Genomic DNA, 21,903 nt, shown 5'->3' on the forward strand with positions numbered 1-21,903 from the left:
TTTTGTAAATGCTCTTCAACAGACTGTCAATTTTAGAAGACCGTGAATGCACCACACACACATCACCAGCAAGAGGGGAGCAGTCCTCCTCGTTAAGCTCAACGTACTGAATCTCCCCTATTTTTGGACAAAGAGCTCAGCCAAGTGTGGTGAAAAATAAAGCCCTGTTTTCACAGCATGTGTATTCTGTTTTTTAAACCACACTTCAATTAATGATCATCTGTTTCACTGTTTTTGAAAAAAAAAGAAAAAGTAATGGCCTTCATACAGTATACATAACCTGGAAATTAATGGGGTCACTTTTCAGTTTCAGAACTGGATTTGAAATCATTTCACTGTATCTGAGTGTTTCACCTCAATAAATTAATCATTAGGTGAATGAATCAATTATAATCTCAGAAAAGGCATTCTAGCGTTCGAGATGAATCGTACAAGCCTGTCTGAATGACTCCTGCACCACAACGTGAGCAGCCATCTCAGAAGCACTTTGTGAATAAAATGGAGCAATCCCAAAGGCAGTTGTGACTGTAAGCCATTTTGTGCTATTTGTGGGTGTCATAATGACAAGCGGTCTCTTCACTGAATTGTTGTAATTTTTCACACCAACCACGATTGTTTCTGGTGGAGATTTGGTTTAACGGATTCGACATTAAATACATTTTAAAGTGCCAGTGAGAGTAGCGCAGGCTATTGTTAGCGTATTCTTCTGACTCTCTAAGGTTCTGTGAGATCCTTTATTCACCATATTGAGTCAGCAGAGAGAGCAGGAATAGCCTATTGAGCTATTGGTTAAGGAATTCTCAGATTTGCGTGAATCAAATGATTCTGTCAGACAGATGGGATGATTCATATTAGATAAAAGAATCCAAAAGGCTATGTATAATGCAGAAAAAGCACTTCCTTTTAAACAGATCCCCTTCCATCCTCTGACCTCATAAAATAAGCTACAGTACTTTTTAGTTTTTGGGTTTTTTTTTTCTCCAGCGCATTCTTGTCAGTTCAGACTTCTTTGAGCTGCTTAGCAATCACTTTTGTTCGAGTCTTTCTTTACATGTGTTCATGTGCAAATGGGACAAAGACAGCAAAAATGGTGACAAGATGTCTGGTAATAATATATCCATGGAATCTATTGAAAAAAAAAGAATTGCAATTTTTATTTGTATTCATGTACAGTATGAACTACAATCTCATGTATCAATAATTGAACATCATCCTCAGGGAAATTAGTTGGACTCCTTACAAGCACAGTCTCTTGTTATTTTTTTCTTTTTTGTTTTTTCTTTTTTGTCATTTTTTTTAAACAATCGAAGCACATGTAAAATTATGATCTGATTTTTTTTTTCTTTTTTGCAATGTGTTTTTGAAAATATTTTTTTTTTCCTTTTGTAGAAATTTAACCGTGTGATGAATACTCTCTCTGAAAATGAGAGAGAATGTCCCCAACATATAAGTATCCCTCCCCATACATGGACAGTTGGCAGAATAACACACAAGAATTGGAATCACCTTGGCTAAGGATTTTGCACAAAAATCAAGCTCACTCTGCTGGTATTTCAAGTCCAACATTCTGCATTCAGTCCTAAATCCATTCTGGCTTTCAAGGATCTTCAATCTTACACTGTCCAACTAAAGTAAATACCAATACAGAGACATTCCATTCATTCTGAATAACTCACAACCCTCGACCCAAGTATATATATAAAAAAAAATCTGAACCTTGTTTTTTTCACTGTAGCCAGCGTCAACATTGAATCATTAAGCCACCAAAAGCGTTGAAAAGGAATTTAGCACTGAAAAAAAATGAAACGGTGGAAAGGGAAAGAATGGTTCACTCACTGGCATTACCAATCAATAAATTCCAACCCTGACGGGGAAGAAGTTACTGTTTCTCTCTCATAACCAAGTCTTTAAATGCATATTTTCCGTCATGTTTGTTATTCGCCATCTAACTGCTATTGTAGAAAACAAAAGAATTCATTTAGAGAGAGCGGGAGAGGTTTCTAAATATTCAGCACTCCGTTCCCCTCATACTTCTAGCAGACCTCACAGAGATGAAAGCTAAAAATGCAAGTGGAACTGCCTGGACAGCTATATTGTCAACTGTTTTTTTTTTTTTTTTTGGTTACATCATGTGACAATTTACACTAAATAACTCAAACGCAGAGACATCATGTGTGGGTCATATCCCGTCCAGAGCCATCTGTAAATATAAGACTACATTTCATTTTGCCAGTTCTGTCGATGATTAGATGTATTTGTGAAGTGGCCAGTGGGACACATTAAAATATGCTTGTTGCACAGACACCAAAGCGAAAGGCATATCTACCTCCTCTTACTTTCTGTACAAGGTCACTGTTTCCATGGCGACAGGCTGATGGCTAGTTTTTCCTCCTTATTTCTTATCTATTTTTTCACTCCTCTCTCTTCATATCTGCAATATCTGTTTGAAGACCCCTCGTGACCATTATAGGTCTGACTCCCTCTACCCAACTGCTGTTCTTCACTTTTCAATTCTACTTTCCCCTTTCCTTAAGCCTTCTCCGTTAAAAGACTAAATGAAAAAATGGAGCGTAAACAGACTACAGGAGAGACAATGTTTTGATGGTCTATAAATGATGCATCATCAAAGAGAGTGTGTGTGTTTGTTTTCCTCGAAGAAAAAAAGCCGAGTGGGGGTCGCTTCAATATCAAAGGCCTCTACCCCCTGTTAGATGTTGGGTAAAGGGAAAGTGAAAAAGTCTCGTGCTGTTTCCTTATCAGCTTTCCTCTGTTAGCCTGCAAATGAACTGCTGATACAGATTAATGAGCTATAACCCATCTTCCCTTATTTTGTTGCAGGTTCCTAGCTGCTTCACTGACTATGTTAGCTCCGTCTGCTTTAGTCTGACAGGGTCACACTACATTACAAAGCAGCCTCATTTGCCTCTTTATCTGTTCTAACAGATGGACTATCAGCGCCTGAGCTTGTGTGACCCTGGGGTGATGGCAAGGTAATGCGACACTGAGTGGACGTAGATCATTACTGGGTTAACAGGGAGGCTACAGACCACAGCCTTATGCTTCCCGTCATTTTCCTAAGCAATATTCTGCCATCGTGCGGCACATGCCGGCAGATAAAGCGAGACAAATGAGACATGGCGAGGGGTGAGGAACATGCCCGAGCTACGTGACAGCAAGACAAAGAAGCAAGAGGACATGGAGGAGAAGAAAGTGAGGAGAAAGAAGACAGAGGGTAAAACAACAACATGGAGAATTCATGGGGGTATGAAGAGGGAGGGGGAGGTGAAGGCGGAAAAAAAAGACAGTCAAGGTAAAGCATCAAGAGTGTAAAGAAAAAGTAGGAGGAGGAGTGGGAGCAAGACCTTAATCTTAATTAAAGTGAAGGATATATGGCTGTTGTTTAGAAGCCACAGGGGAAATGCACATTTACTCATTTGGCAGCTTTGCTCCTCAGGCACGCTGGCTTCGCTGTGATATCATCCAGAGCCGTGCCATTAAAAGATCTAATTTTGTGTTGAGTGACAGCTAGAATAGCATGGCGAGGAAAAGAAAAAGTCATTTTATGTTTTCACGTTTCATAAACTTCCTTCAAATTGGAACTGGTGTGCTGCACTACTAAATAAATGCTTGTAAATACTTGGGCATTGTCCTTCAATAAACCGTGTTATCAGATAAAATGTAAGTAGTGAATGAAGAGCATTGCATTCATTAGAGTTTAAGGCCAATGGAAATAGTGAATGCTGCATTTGATACCTTTCAGTTTCCGTTTTAGCAAACCATTCTTTCCCTTGTGCGGTATTACACAGAGAGAGAGAGAGAGAGAGAGAGAGAGAGAGAGAGAGAGAAATAAAGTGAGCTAAAAAGCTATCACAAATTGTTTTTCTTCATTTAGCCACTAGACATATTTTTAATAAATAATCTTTGTTTTTGTAAAGACACTTTTTAAAGTTTCATATGTCGTCCCTTTGCCAAATGCTGACTAATCGCCATAATTGACATCAACTCTGTGGAGTCAATGGCATTCAATTTCTTTTATCTTTGCATTTTGGTCCATTGTACTCCAAGTGTGTAACGGCTGATGCTGGACATTTAGTCAAATTTAAAATCAGATTTGGGTCTCTTGTACATTGTCTTTTGAGCAAGCTTGAATCAGTAAAGGTTCCTGTGTGGCTGAGCTGTGTATGGTACTGAGCATAGGAGGATGGTGATAAGAGCTCTTGTAGGTGTTGTAGTGGTTGTAGTGCTCCAGAGGGGGCAGCGATAGGTGTCTCTCCATGGCAGCAACACCTGCCAGCTCTTCTTCAACGGTAATGACCTCCATGGAGGAAGCAGGGCCATCGGGATCCTGCTGGTTGTGTTGCTTCCTCATCTTGTAGAAAATAACCAGCAGAACAGCAGCCATGAGTGTGATGGCCACGAAGCAGCCAATGATAATCTTAGTGGTTTTCATCACCTCATCCAGGGATCCCTCTCCCTCCGGATCAAGAACTGGAATGGTGTAAGTCCGCTCTGTGGTCCTTGTAGAAACAGGAGTACCTTTTGTTGTTGAGGAAGACACCCAGCCAAATGGGGGAAGTGGTGTTTGGCTATCCTCCCCCATCATGTCAGTGGTCTCAACTGTGACTGTGGTAAAATAGGTCACTCCACTGCTGTCCAAAGAAGTGACATTAAGCACAGCGGAGGCAGAAATGTTGCCTGCTGTGTTGCTAACCATACAGGTGTAAGTCCCAGTGTCCTGCATTGTGACGCTAGTAAAGTTCAGCGTCCCATCATTGAGGACAGACAAACGCACTTTGTAGGCCCCGTGAGTCACCAGTGAGCCGTTTGGTGTGAGCCAGCTGATGGAGGTCACCGAGCTTGTACGACATTTAAGCTCTGCACCCATGCCTTCGGTCACATTCAAGTCACTGGGTGGCTCCACAATAACAGGGACATCACACTGAAAGTAGCTGTGGTCCAGTTCTCCAATGTAGCGACCTTTCAACGCTGAGGGAGTATGGCAACGTGCACAGCAGCTGGTATTGGCTGGTACAGTTTCCTTCAGCCACCAGCTGAGCCACAGAATATCACAGTTGCAATTCCAAGGATTGTGATGGAGGTGGACCCGCTCTAAGCGATGTAACGGTGTGAAGAGGTCATGGGGTAGAAATGTAAGATTGTTATGAGCCAGGTTGAGCTCTACCAGTGACTGAAGGTCGTCAAAGGAATTCCTCTCAATAGTTTGAATCTGGGCATGCATCATCCACAGCTTCTGGAGGTTCACTAGCCCTGTAAATGAACTGGGCTTTATAACAGAGAGCTGGTTACCTGACATTTCTAGCTCTTCAAGCCTTACCAAAGGTAAGATATTGGGGATCTCTTTGAGATTGCACATTCCCAGGTTCAGGTAGCGGAGATTGCTCAGGTCCTTGAAAGCCCCGTCAGAAATATAGGAGAGACGTTTGAGCTCACCTAGATCCAGCCTTCGAAGCGAGGGGACCCGGTTGAAGGCATAAGATGGTATACTTTCGATCGGGTTGTTTCTTAGCCACAATTCTTTCAGCTTGGACAAGTACTCGAATGCTCCATTGGGGATTGTCGTGAGCCGATTATCAAAGAGCTCCAAGGTGTTGAGACTGGCCAGCCCATTGAAGGCGCCAATTTCAATGCTGCGGATGTGGTTCTTGCTCAGTTGTAGGATCTCCAGATGGCGCAGATGTTTAAAACTGTCCACCTTGATTACCTGAATGAGGTTATCCTGGAGGTTCAGGTAGCGAGTGTTGGTAGAAATGCCATCTGGAACATCCCTTAGACTGCGGCGCGTGCATATGACTTTGCTGAACTGGTTACTGCATGAGCAGACGGAAGGACAGGTCTGAGCACGAACCAGCCCAGCCACCACCAGGATCTGAAGGGCCAAAAGCAGCACAAAGAGGGGGTTGGATAGTGCCCCCTTCAGCCTACGACCTCTCATTGTCTGGCGCTGGAGGGAAGAGATCATTGTGTTCAGCATTCATAGTTCATCCGCTGTTTGTGTTCTCTGTAACGAGAAGAAGCAAAAAAGAATAACATTAAGTACCAGAAAAAGTAGCCGGCAATACATTGCACATGTTGTTATCATGTATGAAGGCAAACTGAATATCTTTGTATATTTAGACTGTTTGGTCACATGAAACAAATGGCACAAAGGTGGAACTTCAAGCTCTGAGAAATTGTAATAGGCATTTGTTTTTCATTCTTTATTGGCATTTCGACTGAATTGTTGAATAAATTTATACAGTACATTGTGCAGAGAATAATGAAACAACAAGATCAAGAATTCAAAGCCTAAATTAATTGTCAGTATTACTCATTTGTGTATTGAAACACAAGTATTTTTTTAGCTCCTTAACTCTGGACTGTCCCAGATTTTCAAGCTTCACAGAAGCCGACACATCTACACTGGAGACTGAAAATGGAAAATGAGAACTTAGTATCTGCATCCCATCAGAGCCCGACCTGCAAATTTCTTGTAAGCCCCCTTCTCATTGACACCATAAGACAGAAATTATTTAATAGAATAAAAAGCCTTAGTCATAAAAATTTCAAAAGAATTGCAATCCACTGGAGTCATTTTTTTTTTCAGTGGAAGACATGTCAGTAACACCAAGGCATTGTGCTCAGTGAATATGGCACGGCACTGTCAAACACACTATATGAACGACAGTTAAAATTACTTTCTGTCCAAAACACTACTAAAAAAAGGTATGTAAAAAAAATCAATTTCTTCTTGGTTAAAACTGTGCTATAGGTTATATGATACGCAGCAGGTTTCATTTAATTTAATTTTGTTTTTACTCCAAAGCTTGAAAATGATCTTTAAGTAAGGCTTTAAAAAAGTGTTACACAATTACTACTTTTTCCTTATTTAAAACAGCGTCCCAGCCCTGTTTACATTTTATTATGATCCAATTTATGGCTCAAGAGTGTGAAGAGGTCTTATACTGTCATTAAATAACTATAGCAAAATTTCTTATATCCAAAATCAAGTGACTAACAAGAAACTCGTTACTCTGCTATCTTTGATTAGATTAAATTGGATTATATTAATCCAGTCACCCAACAGATCTACTTTAAGAATATGCCTGAACATGCTGAAGATAAAAATAGACCACAAGATTCATACACATACAGTAAAGCACAGCCCGTACCTCCCACTTTTACACTGCAGTGTGGATATGATGTTATTGCCACTCATTTTTTCTGCCCCCCCAAAGATGGTACCCTACAATAAAGTCGTACATGCAGTATAACAAACCTACCCGACATGTGGAGAAAGTATAGGTTTGGCAACATTGTGTCAACCTCTGCTGTTAAGTGATACACACGTCATCCTTAACTGCACTTAATGGGTTCACCAACAGCAAAGCACTCTTGACTTTTGCAAAAAACATTAACCTTGCCTACTGGTTCCTTAGATTTAAGTATTCTCCTTGTCTCTTCCTGGCTCTTCCAAGTGAAGTTATCTGTTAATCATCTCTTTCCATCAACCCACGAGCACGGAGAAACAAGTATATTATGACAGGTGTTTTCTAAACTGTAAAAAATTGTTAACTGAGGCGGAAATGTTCTCCGGTGAGGATGAGTGGCTGACTTAATCAGTAGCAATGAGTCTACATGTGGCTTGGTTTTGCACCAGCCAGTCTGTCATGATAGCTGTGATGTAGTGAGGCTGTGGAGAGACGTGCCTCTGCTGGGGAATCAGATCGAATAAGGCCTCCCACTGGCAGGAGCTCATTTTGTTCGGCTGGAATTACAACAACCCTGCACTGCCACCTAAGAGAAGAAAATGTCAGACATGGCAAACACACTAATACTGATTATTTGCTGTCAATAAAACATCACAGTTTGCACTTCCACTTGAATGCTTAAAGAAAAGAGCATGTCATTGCCACTCCTGAAGTGATTGTACCTTTCGGTCACATGCCTTATTCATAAAGCACTTGATCTAAAACCAGTTTTATCAGCACAGGATGTCTCATTCCATGAAGAGATGGGACATATATTGCATAAGGAAAGGAAAACACTACCAACATCCTTCCTGCCTTTGTTGCTGCAACACTGCATGGATTAATTTCATCTAGGCTCGCTCAACATGTATTCAGACTCACTGAAAGCAGTGGCTGCTTACATCTAAAATCCTGCCAGCAACATAAAAACACACCCACCCTTACTTTACTGCTTCTGCACCAGCCGCCACTGGCATTGTGTGTGACACCACAGTGATTTGCCAAATGCATTTGTTATAATGAGTTTGTTGGAAAAGTGCTAGGGTAACATATGTCTCAATCAAGGTGTACACAGCGAGGAGAGCATTTAAATTACAATGTCAGATGATTAGAGTCTGTCAGTGTTGCACACTTGAAACAACAACATTTTACTCTGACTAGGAAAATGTGTTATCGCGGACATTTCCACATGCTGGGGAAGCAAGCTTGGCACAGATGTCTAGACACTGAATGCTTTCCAGTCAAGAAATTTAGTACTACTTGGAAAAAATTATCTCTTTTGTAGTCTAAATTAGTGAATATGAGAATAAATATGTTAAAACTTCTCAGCACAAATCAAACTGACGGGAATCTTTGAGGATGAAATGCAACAAGAAACGTTTCATTACGGATCATTTGCATTTGTTGGCAGCTGTTCCCCTCTGAGTTGTAAGGGGGAACTTTGAATTGTGTTGTGCACATTTGCATTTCCACTTTTCCACAAAAAAAATTAAAAAATAAAAGCTCACATTCATTAAGCGCTGTGTCGATCTCATGTTTGTCTTAAGATCATCACACTGATTTCCCACAGCTGATTTCACTCTGTGTGTTATTTACACTTTCAGTCTGTCTTTATTAAATGTAATGGTACAATAACTAAAGCCAGCTGAAAGAACAATAAAAAGAAAAAAACTGTCTTCTATATTATTGCATTATTAACTTACAGCATTAGGGAAGAGTGAGTCAAACCAAAAACAAAATCACATTGTTCATTAGACAATTACTAATCAGCCATTTGCAGTTGATCTGGTCTATATGAAATTGATAGAGTGGATAAAATATGGAGTGATATGAAATGTGGCAAGTCTCTCATCGTGCTGGATAAAAGAGGCCTGTGGCCACGGACAGGGCTGTCTGATGAACTGAATATCATCTTCTTAATTCATTCAATGCATTAGTGATTCATTGTATTTGCATACGTTTGTTGCATCTCTTGCTTTTAACATCGTTTGTGCTGCTGTGTAACCTCACAGGCCATCTGGGTCTTAGAAGACCTGAGCATAGACAATGTGCCTTAGATTTGGACAAAACAAACAGTGTTTGAAAGTCTCACACATTTTGAAAGTGCCATATTATTAAAGTGTTATATTAGCATACGTATACAACAACCTGCACCCCATAAGCAACATAACACACATCAGTATGCTAAACAAGGATGATATGGATTTAGAAATTTACATTTTCAAAAATATCTTCCACACATTCCAAGGACGAGTAATGATATATCTGTAAAATTTTACTGTTTAAAGTTTTCACGATTTGCACATACAGAAACATTTCTTTGATTTGCAAACCTTACTCAAACAGTGATCAAGAGTGGACTGTTAAAACTACAATGACAATACCTACTGTGACTGTTTTCTCTACATGTATATGAATTATTTGCAGAATTGTAATCTGTTATGATTTATGTTCTTCCTGCAAATTATCTAATAAATTAAACATGTCAAATTTTCTTCAGTAGTCATCCAAAATATTTTGAATGACTACTGATTAATGAATACTTGATCATTTAAAACAATACTAACATCTAAAACAAGCTGACCACAGCACATTTGGGTCTGGACAATGTTCTTTACTTTCTAACATGTCATAAATAAAACTGTGAACTGAAAAAAGTGATATTTAGCTTAAATAATAATTAAAACAATGACCCATTTGATAAACGACTGGAATACAGTGTGAAATGTGTGCTAATATCCAGTGAGGCATCCAGTGTTGTGCCTGAAGTGTTCTTATGCTGATCAGACATAAACATTAGTAGCCTATATGTATATGTAAACATCCTGAAAATAATTACTTGTTATGTTGAGTTAGTAATTAGATTTTTGCAAGCGTGACTGTGTTTGTGCCACTACATATTGTCAGTAGGAAGACTACTAGACTTTTAAATCCAACATAATAAAACATTTCTCTCTTTGCTGCAGTGCGTGTGCACGCTGGCATGCATTTTTTGTCCCAGAGGGTATAAGGAGGGGAGGAGGGGGGCAGTTTTAAAATCTGGCACTGAAGGCCATCATAACCAGCGGCCATCACTGACATGCAGACTGGAAGTGCTTCACTCTCCAGTTTTCGCTTAACCTGAAAGAAAGGCAATTCGCCTTCCTCCATTTTGGCCTCGGTGCTCTCAGTGCTGGTGTTAGGGAAATAAATCTACACATGCTGCCAGGTGCTGCTGACTTATCAGTCATATGCTGTTCTTACAAGAGGAACGGAAATGACGGCTGGTTGTGTCTCAGCACTGAAAGAGAAATGTTTTCTTGAACATTTTTCACTCTATTGGTTTGATTTGATCCAATATGTTTTTTGGTATAATTTCTAGCTTGCTTGATGTAGCGATTTTTAAACCTTGGATCTAGGATATGGCCTCGCTGAAGATGTTGCATGTATTGCTTAGCACCACATCTGTCATTTACTCCACTTGTTTTTAATTGCCTGTATTTGCCTGGCTGGGTCAGTTGTTGACCAAGCAGCTCTTTGCTCTGACTTCCAATCCACTCCTCCCAATACAGTGAAGTCAGAGTCATGAAAACAGAAAGACCACATTTTGATGTTGATTATTTCTTTACACCCTTTATTCTGGATTACCTTCAAGATCATGAGTAAAATGGCCAGAACAGAACAGGGCAGACACACATCTGAGTTAAGCAAAATGTAAATATATTTGGTGGAACGGGCACGTGATAGAAGAAACATCCCGGAAAAAAAAACTGCACTCCTTGACGATATGAAGCCACAAAATAACATTTTAAAGTAGGTTTGAGGTAATGTGTTTCTGATTGCATGGGAGATGTAATTCACATCATTCACATTGTGTTAGAAGGACATTTAGTTGCAGATTTGGCTTTAGACATGAAAAAAAAAAGTAGTAGTAGAAGGTTAAGCTTTGATTTTCTTCCTAGTCTTATGTGGAGATACGAGCACAGGGCGTTAGATGGAATGGCTCTATATAGCCATAGGGTAAAGGATGTTTTGACGACTGCAGGAGCACTCTAGACTTATTAAAGTTAAAAGTGTTCACACTGACCCCTTTTTCATCCTAAAGCAGCATTGATTGATTGGTTTTGGCCTCTAAGGAGAAGAAAAATCAAAAACAACCTTGCAAACACATTGACTTAACACATAAACCCGAGGAATCTATTAACCTATCCATCTACTGACGTTCAAGGTCACGAGGGCACTACAAATATAGTAATTCATTAACGCAGATACAAAGTTGTAGTACGACTGCATTTTATCATTAGTTTTATTTCTCTTTGGTTTTTTTGGTTCATTATCTGAAAGTGTTAAGATTTAGTTTAAGTCTTTATTTGTGTTAATTTTTATACTTTTTTATACATATTTTTCACAACCTGTTTTAGTCAACAATAATAACCACAATTATAATAATCCACAATGTTGTTGTACATGTACAGTAACAATAAAGGGCTTTTTTATTCTATTCTATTCTATTCTATTCTATTCTATTCTACCCTTGCATAAATGTCACCAGTATTTTGGTGAATGTAGGTAAAATCTAATCTATAACCATCTAAGCAAACTTTGATTGCTCCGTGCACAAAATGGAAACGGACAATAATCTCAGTCTCACGAGAGCAAAGGTGGTACAGCTGACCCTCTGACCCAAAGCTTAACCTCTGCCATCCCTTCAGGGGGAGCGGTGCTCCCAGATGGCATCATATTATTGAAAATCATCACGTATTTTGATGACCAGGCTCATTTTCTCCAGTCTGTGATAGAAGAGATTAAATTAAAAGAAAGGCAGAATTGAAACCAATCAAACTGCCATCTGCCATCTATGAAGCGCCTTGAGGCGACTTTTGTTGTGATTTGGCACTATATAAATAAAATTGAATTGAATTGAATTGAAATTATAGTTAGACAGACAATCACTGTGGGGACAGAAACTTATAGGGACGCTTTCCTTTGCCATCAGGCAATGTGTGGTGATATTATTTCTGAAAACAGAACAAAAGACAATTTTAATTAATCTGTTGTTTCTTGTGAGGAATGTGATAACAGTTATCAGGAAACCAGCCCTTTTTTCCCTATAGACTGATGATTGGTGTATGAGTTCTGGTCTGACCACAATTTGTTTGCATTAGCATAATTCACTTTGCAACTGCAGTTCTGAAAGTGCCGTAAAATAACTGATATGATGAAATGTTGTATTGCGTGTCAAATTTACCTGTTATAAAAACAAGAAAACACAAACATTTTAAAAATCTGTCAAAAATGTTTTTAAAATTAAAAATAACTAAACTCCCTGAACTCAGTTCACAGTTTTATACTCAATTTGGAGCCGGTACACTGGGCTCCTCTGAGTACTCAGAAATTAATCAAGTATAACATGCAACCATTAAAACAAAATTTTCTGTTCAGGAATGCAAGTAAATAACTGTAATTAAGCATCTTAATAATATAATATAATATAATATAATATAATATAATATAATATAATATAATATAATATAATATAATATAATATAATATATATTATTAAGATGCTTAATGCTTTTTTGTAAAACAGTAAATTTGAAACTTCATGAATAACAACTGTAATTACGTTTTAGCATTAAACATATTATTTTCAGTTGAGTATATCGGTGGATTCATCATTACAGAATCATAAAAAAGGATTTTAATAATAACCAATATTGTTAATTTAGGACAGCTGCGGTATAAACCTAAAACTGGGTGGTGGTCTAATAAATTTGTTACATGTTGTATAAGAGGAGTTTTGAAATGTAAAACCTCTGTGTATCAAAGTTACACAAAGATTTAAGATAAAAAATTAAAAGTCTTGCAACTCATTAGCTCATTCACAGCAATAATGATAAACATTATTCTAAGCATATGTTATCAATACATGTTTCTAAACAAGAAACAGAAGAAATAGAAATTCTGCATTCATCCAGTTCTCAAAAGCAGCAGGGAGAATTTCACGGTCTGATCCAGGATCACAGACGCACATATTTCAGGATGTCACTGGGGCAGTTTGAACTTGATGGCAGAGTTGGGACCGCATCTAAAGAGGCAGAGAAATTATTTCAGAGACCCAAATGACCCGGAGCAATATCTAGCTGTGTGTCTGAGGTATTTGTGTCTTCAGTAATGGTGCGTGTTTTGAGCTAAGCGCGCACTTGTTGCCAAATGCAGTGGTATGATTGGTTATATGAGTTTATTTGGAACTGACAAATCCAGCTTGGGCGGAAAAAAATAAATGGCGCAAATTGGTCCAGTGAAATCAGTCAGAGCGAATGACTGCATTAAGAACAGTCCGCGTCCAGTGTGTAAAGGCCTTAAGAAAGCTTGCTTCTGTGACTGTTGTTAACTGCAGCAGTTATTCATGTAACCACACTGCCTGTTGTGGTTGTTAAACAGTGTCCTGTTATATAGAGTTTTGTATGTGCCTTAGGATACTTTACTTCTGACTCTGTTGACTTAAGTGCTTTTCATTTTTTTCTGAACCAAAATTACAGGCACAGAATTTTCTAAGTACTGTGGTCAGGGCCAAATGGGAAACATCGTGCTAACTAAAGGGAGCAATCTTGGTGCAGGTCAAAAAGAACAATGGTTTGATTCACTTCTATTATGAAAACATTTTCATTTGTATCTTTCAGACTTTCACATCGGACACTGGTGCCACCGGGCCCTCTGACCACCACCAGTAGGCAACGGGTGAAGTGTCTTGCCCAAGGACACAACAACCGAGACTGTCGGAGGCGGGGCTCGAACCGGCAACCTTCCAATTACAAGACGAACTCCCAACTCTTGAGCCACAATCGGTTCAAAAACATGAACCTTGGTTGGGTCACGGCTCTGTCCCTATCCCTTCTGCAGAAAGGGACAGTTTCAGGTAACTAGAGGAAGATTGCTAACATGTGCCAAGCAAGAGGGTAAAGAAACACCTTTCAAGTGATAATTAAATTCCTATTCACGTATTACCTTATGCTGCCTCCATTATAATAATTACATGAGCTAAATAATCTGCAGGGACCTCCATGTTCAAATGCACTCTGCCAAGGCTCTGTCTGGTCTCTGCAAAGGGATTAAGACAGGATGCCCTAGGTGGCAGACTGACTGAATATGAGGGCGCTCTTAGTATTCGTGTCACTTGTCTAACCCACCAATCTGCTCCCATGACTGCGCTTCTAAAGAGAGATCTGCAGGACTGGCCAACTGTAGGTGGAAGGGCATCGGGGCAGAGTCGGGGATGATTAAACTAAATGAAAACATGGCACAGTGCAGTATGTTAGTATGACTCAAGCAGTGGTGTCAGTCTTGATACTTGGTTGCACACATATGGATTAACATTCTCAGTGGAAAAAATAGATTTGGTAACCAGAAAACTGTGAAGAAGCAGATTCTCTCCACATGCTGTGCATAAAGGAAGGTAGCAGTCTGTGCTAGGTTGGCTGACTACACACAGCCAGCATTGGTGACTGAATAAGGATCTGCACAAACCTCATATATTCCTTTATTAGTACAGTATGACATAAGATTTCTTTGTGTGAGCAGTGATGTAGTAAGGAGAGAAGTTGTGCTACCAGCAAAAGAATACAGAATGATTTTGTTTCTTCATTTAAAAGATGAACCATTAAAAAGGTTTCACATTACAGTGATGCTCGTTACACTGTATGCATTTCCAAATGTTTTAAGTGAACGCAATTTCTTTTAGGTTTGTAGGCTCAAGGCAGAGGGCCAGGAAACTGTGTTTTAATTATGTAACGCTGTAAATTACGAATATTCACAGACATGGATAAAGTTTGCAATTTACCAGAATCCTTGAGATTTCTACCTCACAGTGGGAAATCACTAATATAGTGGTATTCTAATGCCTCTAAAATGCTGTCATTCATTGTTAGTATTAAGAAAGACAACAGTGTTGCATTAAAAATGACACAATAGCGATGTAGCTTCATTGGCCACTCTTGGCAGGTTGCCACTCCCTCCAAAATGCAGAGTGCTTGAAGGGATTAGTTCATTGAAGTGTCTTCTGTTCAGTCACAGCTCTTTGCCAATGAATTCCGGCCATTCTAGTTTGCAAATTGACTGAATAGCAGAAGTTGGAGGCAGTTCTCTCGGGAGCTTTTGTGTTCACACTGGGGCAAAAGGATAGTGACAACAGATGACACTATACGTGGGCCAGTCTTTTGTTCTTTTGTTTAAGATTGCTGCCCATCAGTGTGCTACTGTCTTTCATTCGAAATCCCTTCCATGGATTCTGGCCTTTGTCTGTGGGTATGTGAGGAGTCATTCACACATCTCTAATAAGCGAAAAGCCGAGACCATTATGTGGTCACAGGTCCCTATCCTGAGGCACAGTTGGTATTGAGATTGGTCTTATTACAGTCTCACGTTTTTTTGTTCTTTTTTTTAGCAGAAAATGCTAGTTAGAATATATGTGTTCACACAATTACTATTTAGTTTACTTTAATAGTGTATAATTGTAGAATAGTCTTTAAAATCTATGGCTTTGTGTAGAATCACAGCTATTCTGTTAGATTTAAAGATATTTTCATAGAAACACCACTCTTAAAAAAGACGCCCAGATTTGATATAGTTATTTTTGTTTTAATTGATGAAATAAAATGTCAATATTACAAAAAAGTAACTGCTCACAGACCCACAAACGCCTAAAACCACTATGTCAAAACAGCAATAGCAGGACTGAAAAGATGCCACTGAATATATGCCTCTTTTTTTACTCCCTACTAGAGATTATTATCCAAGCCATTCTATAAGCAAGTCTTGCCATCGATCTTGGGAAAGCCTCTGGGCAGTTATTCTGAGCCAACAAAACCAACCTTCTTTTGAAATGAATGGGTCAAAAGCCACAAATGGAGCAAAGCATGCCTAGCACACAAACCTAACACGTCTCACTCGCCAAATATACCCTTCCAATATTCACAATACAACTTATTTTATAAAATATTTTAGCTCATTTTGAATTTAATGACAGTGCAACATCTCAAAAAAGTTCATACGGGGCAAGAAAAGGCTGGACATGTAAGGACATGTAAGGTACTAGAAAGACAGCTGGAGGAATTTTACATTTTGCAGCTAATCAGGTTAGTTGGCAACAAGTCAGTAACATGACTGGGTATAAAAAGAGCATCTTTGATAGGTAATTTCTCAGAAGTAAAGGTGGACAGAAAACTGCATCTACAAATTGTGAACACATTCTTAATAATATTCCATAAAGTTGTGAAGAATTAGCTACAGTAAATAATATCAAAATATTCAGAGAATCTGAACAAATCTTTATGTGTAAGAGACAAGGCTGAAAATCGATATTGGATGTCCGTGATCTTTGAGCCCTCAGGCAGAACTGCATTAAAACAGTCATGATTCTGTCATGAAAATCACTACATGGGCTCAGGAACACTTACAGAACAAAACGTGGGCACTGCTTTCTGAGCTATAGAGGAGAGGGACCATCCGGCTTGTTATCAGTGCTCAGTTCAAAAGCCCACATCTCTGATGGTATATGGGTGCATTTGTCTCTATTAGCTTGGCACCTGGCACATTTGGAAAGGCACCATCAATGCTGAAAGGTATTCACAGATTTCACATAAACATATTTTTCAGGAAATGGAATTGTACATTAAATACTGCAGCTATTACAACAACAGGGCTTCAAAACTGAAGAGCCTGGGTGTTGAACGGCCCTTCTTGCAGTGCCTACCTTTTACCTACTGAAAACATTTGGCTCATCATAAAACAAAAAATGTAACAAAGAAGACCCAGGACTGCTGAGGAGTCAGAATATCAGACAAGAAAGGGACAATGTTCCTCTCCCCAGTCCAGAAACTGGTCTTGTATTTGTGCCATCAAAATCAAAATGAGCAAATATTTCTCTGAAAATGGTGAATTTTCTCAGTTTAAATTTGATACATTTTCTGTGTTCTATTGCAAATAAAATATGGGTTTGCATACAGTATGGGAGATTATATGAAAGATTTTCAAATGTCAACCTCTTTTGGAATTTTGACACATGTTCACTACAATAGCGATATGCCTGCTAAACAACTGGATGAGGTTTAATGTTTTGGTGGTTTTAAAAAGAAAGCACTCTGATTTTTGAAGAAGTTCTCTAATAGTGGTTCTCTCTCTCTCTCTAGTTTTTAATGTCTGTTATTATACCTACATAGCATTTAAATACAATAACATGCATCAGCTATGGATCAAATTTTAAACTACATTCGCATCTTTATGGCTGCAGTGTTTTCATTTTCACTCATCAAACCGTCACACAGTAAGCTTTCATTCAGAGAGAAGAATAAAGAAATCATAGAAACAAACAGAAATAAATTGCTCCTCTTGACATGCCTTAGCTGACACACAACTCCTGACTAGCATTAATATATAATTTTGAACAGAACTTTGTTAAAAAATTTAAAGAGGATTTAACGGCTTTGATTCAAGAGTGGTGAATTACTTCCGTGTGAGACTTTGGTTGGGCTCAGATCTGCATGCACTCTGGGGGCAGACCCAGGCACTCATTATCATGTTTGGACTCTTAGAAAATGTCCAAGATGAAAGCTACAAGGAAACATATGTACTGTATATTTAATGGGCTTCATCATCTGAATATTCTAAAGTGGACACGCATCCAATTATCTACATGCTTCCATGAAGATGCATGCAATGTGCACCTGCGAGACTGTAAGTCAGCTGTTTATACAACATTACACAATTAAATATTTCAGCAAAGAGAAGAATGCAGGCATGAAACAAAATATCACAACTTTGTGAGAAGAGAACATGGCAAATGTAAATCACGTTTACTGTTTTCGCACTAAATCCCGTACTAGTTACAGAAAAAATCATGTGTGCATATCTTGGTCAAGGATTAAGCGCAAGCTAAGCCCTTCTTTCCCAAATTGCTTAACTGACTTGAATAAAGTGACAACAGCGTGATACTTCTATTGATCCCTGCAGTGAAGCTCTCTTTTCACTTTGCTCCCCCCAGGGAGGTCGGAGCGTAGGGTCATCTTCACAGAAAGCGCCCCTGGAGCTGGCAGCAAGTCTGTGGGGAATCACTGACTTGCTCAAGGGCAGGACAAGTACATGTGCAATACAAGCACTTCCCTGTGTGGTTACAGTGGAAGGGCCATCTCAAATCTCTTCTACTTGGAATATCTTCAAAGAAATTTTCAACATGAGAGAAGCTTAGTGGAGGTTTGATTTTCCTTTAAAGTGAATATTAGGAGAGCGCTATGCGGTTGTCTTAGTTTAAAGGCAATCTAGTCCTCTATACAGAACAGAAAGAACAATGAGTAATTTTCAGTGATTTCTCTCAAAGTATATACCTGCCATGTGCCTTGTGGTCACATATGGGTACCTGCCACCATTAGTGCTAATTAATATATCATAATTGCAAAAATAGACCCTGAACAATGCTCCGTTTTGCATATGTGTAGCTGTTGATATTATAGAACACTAAATTCCTTTCATAAAGCAGCTAGTCCATCCCACTGCAACGATCTTCAGCTTGGAAATTAAATTCCCTTCGACCAGATTACTATAATTATCTACCTCACAGTGAAGGGTGAGCAGAGGATTAAGGTCTGTTTAAAAATAACCGCCATCCAATATATTTGGACTCAATAAATGAAAGCTGAAGAGCAGACATTTTCTCAGTGGAATGATTTAGATTTTTTTTCCTCCCCTCTTCTGCCTTCTCTTTTCTTCCCTCTATGTTAATCTGCTTTGATAATTCAGCAGTGAATGCATTGCGCTTGGTGGGAGACCGTCTTACAGTCAGGCAGAAATCAAAGCGGGGAAAATGCTGTTATTCAAGTGGCAGTCAGCTATTCTGTAAAAAGTGGATCTACACTGTGCACAAAGTGTTGCACAAAGGCCCAGATGTACCAATAGGATGACAAATACTCATGAGCCATATATTATATGGTCACTTGGGATTTACCATGTTGGATTAGGATTTGCTGGATTCTAAAGATCGCTGCCTCCTTTTTTAAGGTGGTTGAGGACATGTTAACTTATTTCATATATCCAGCCTTTTGCTGAACAGACTAGTTGTGGTTGTGTTAGGTAAAGGACTGTGTTAGCACTTTCTGATGGCTGACTGATTGCGTGTAGCCGGTGTTGACAGGATGCAGATGGCAGTCCATCATGTTTTTCTTTCATTATTTGTTCGTGGTGAGAAGTTTCAGCTGGTATGCTAATAAGCTGTTACAAATTGGTGCTGTGTCAGAAATTAGTATCTCCTCAAAAACATGTTTCCGAATGAGTTTGTCCTTGTTTGTCCTCGCTATCTGTTTCCTCTTTTGTATCTTTGGTGCCGACACAACGCCACAACCACAAACAAATGTGATATCTGCTCATTTGAAATTCTATTCAGTTTTATTCCAATTTTATCTTTAAAGAAAAAAAAAAGTATCTACAGATGAAAATGAACAAAGTTATGAATGTAATACACAAACTGACACAGGAGACATTTAATGGGGAGACAAAACTTTTACTACTGATTGTATTGCTTTCTTTTCATGGCTTTTTGTGATATAACATATTTAATATACCTAATGCTTGGCCTTATGTCACTATAGTGATAACAATAACATTTACATTAAGTTAAGAAGCATATGAAATTATGGCACTCTATCTTGGACATTAAGTTAACCTGAAAAGTGCAACAGTTGTTAACCGACACGCATTAACCAGTGATGGGCCATTGGCATTACAAAGTTGAAATGGCCTTGGGTTATCTTTACGTGTTTGATATTATTTATATTAAATCCTGGTCACCCTGAGGCAAAGCTGTCCAGCCACTGTGATGCTGATTATTACTCATCTGAGTAGCTTGTTATTCAACCCTTTGATGTGAGATTGTTTGAATCAGCCATGTAGCCACTTGACACACTATTTGTCTTTGCATTTGTTAACAAATGTCTACTTTGTCCTCTTAATTATTCATGATGCTAGAAAAATATATGGATGAATTTTATGACTGCAGTTTATGTCAGTCAGCTGTAGGCTTACAGTTGCCCTACACAGTATAATATTATGCTGGAGACACAGCAAATTCCCCACTGACTTTAGAAATGCATTTGCTGCTAGCTGACAAGAACATGACAGCTACAGGTTGACCACCTTAATCTCTAAAGCTCTAAAATGATTTGTCACTGGATTGGCGTAATTACAAAACTAAATAATTGAATCCTAATTGTCACCAGATTTCCTGAGAACAAGTAATACGTTGGTCTATGAGGAATCAGTACATCTCCAAATGCTTGAACATGCATTGTGTTTAGATGGTGCCACTTTTATGATAGACCGATACAGGAGATCAATAATAATCTAACCATAAACTCCCACTCTTTTTTGATAAATGGTAATGATAAATTTGCTTGAAAACCAACACTAGCTTATTTATTTAGCAGATTTGGAGCAACTTGAGCATTCTGTGTGGTTGTGTTTCTGGTTATCTGCTGTTGCTTTTGGTTTCCTGCATATAATGTTTTTCCTTTTAGCTTTTATGTCCACATAGCAGCTAAAATTCATTACTTGTTTTTGTTGTACTTGGTAGGTCAGTGTTATTGTTTGATTTTGTGTGTGTGTCTAAAACAGATGCCAGCTGTGATTCAAAACTATCTTCGAGATGGAAAATCAAAACTCAGAGAATTAATTCTGATATCAGTCAGCAACACCGTAACCAACAACAGGCACTAGATGAAGCTGTAAGGACAAAACCATGTGTTACTAAAACTATTGACTCTTTTTTTCCCCTTTTTGTGTGTTTCCATTGCGCCCAGTCTTTCGAAACAGCGTCAGAAACTTTTTATAACTAAAAGTACTTGGGAATATTTTGTTATGCAGGGGGGAAAAAGGACAAAACCATGAAACAGATGACGCCATTTTCTGTACACTTGTTGCATTAAGTGCCTAAGGGAGTTGAAGTGTGTCCCATCATGCATGGGTGAGAACCATGATGGACAGGCTGCCAGTCTATCACAGTGCTAACACATATAGACAGTGAAACACATTCGCACCTACAGGCACTTTGGAGTCTCTAGGGCACCTAACATGACCTAACGCCTTTGGACTGCATGCGGAAACTGAAGCACATGGAAGAAGCTCATGCAGACATGTGGAAAACACACAAAAATGCAGTTTATGTATTATCACCATCAGTGTAAAAATAGCACACAGTAATCCTCAGCTTGTATGACTCAGTGTTACATCCATTTTCCTACTATTTAAGACACATATTTGTGTTTTTTTCTTCTTACCGTAAGAGCACATGGAGGACATTGTCTTTCTTGGTCTCTGTCTGCATATCTGCAGCTCCAGTGCACCTTAATCCTAGTGTTTTTTCACTCTCTTTCCTCGAAGCACCTTTCTCCTTCTCCCACACTCCCCTGAGAACCACTATCTGCCTCCCTCTATCCTGAAGCATTTCTCTGTCTCCTTCTCATTCTCTACTCTCATCACTAAATAATTCCTTACAGAAGGAAATCTAATCAAATCTCAGTGAGAGTGAGAAAAGCAGAGATGGGAAGAAATTGTGTGTGTGTGAATCAGACTTGGGAGAAGGGGGTAGAAAAAAAAAGGAAAGAAAAAAGAGAGAGACAGAATCAGAAAGCAACAT

The 21,903-nt window shown here is 38.8% G+C and overlaps 1 protein-coding gene across 2 annotated transcripts in view; it reads right to left on the reverse strand.

Annotated features, from left to right (window-relative positions):
• Window positions 1–1,129: 1,129 nt before the first annotated feature.
• The window catches only part of lrrc4cb (leucine rich repeat containing 4C, genome duplicate b), a 45,426-nt gene continuing 24,652 nt past the window's right edge, over window positions 1,130–21,903 (reverse strand). For both annotated transcript variants that reach the window (XM_084950585.1, XM_084950503.1), the window contains one exon: window positions 1,130–6,019. In XM_084950585.1, coding sequence (XP_084806711.1) covers window positions 4,106–5,992 — 1,887 coding nt within the window. In that variant the 5' untranslated portion in view covers window positions 5,993–6,019 and the 3' untranslated portion in view covers window positions 1,130–4,105. The remainder of the gene's footprint in view (window positions 6,020–21,903) is intronic.

Source organism: Perissodus microlepis, chromosome 1 (genome assembly GCF_051167445.1).
Source record: "Perissodus microlepis isolate ML-2025 ecotype Zambia chromosome 1, ASM5116744v1, whole genome shotgun sequence".
NCBI classification, from domain to species: Eukaryota; Metazoa; Chordata; class Actinopteri; order Cichliformes; family Cichlidae; genus Perissodus; species Perissodus microlepis.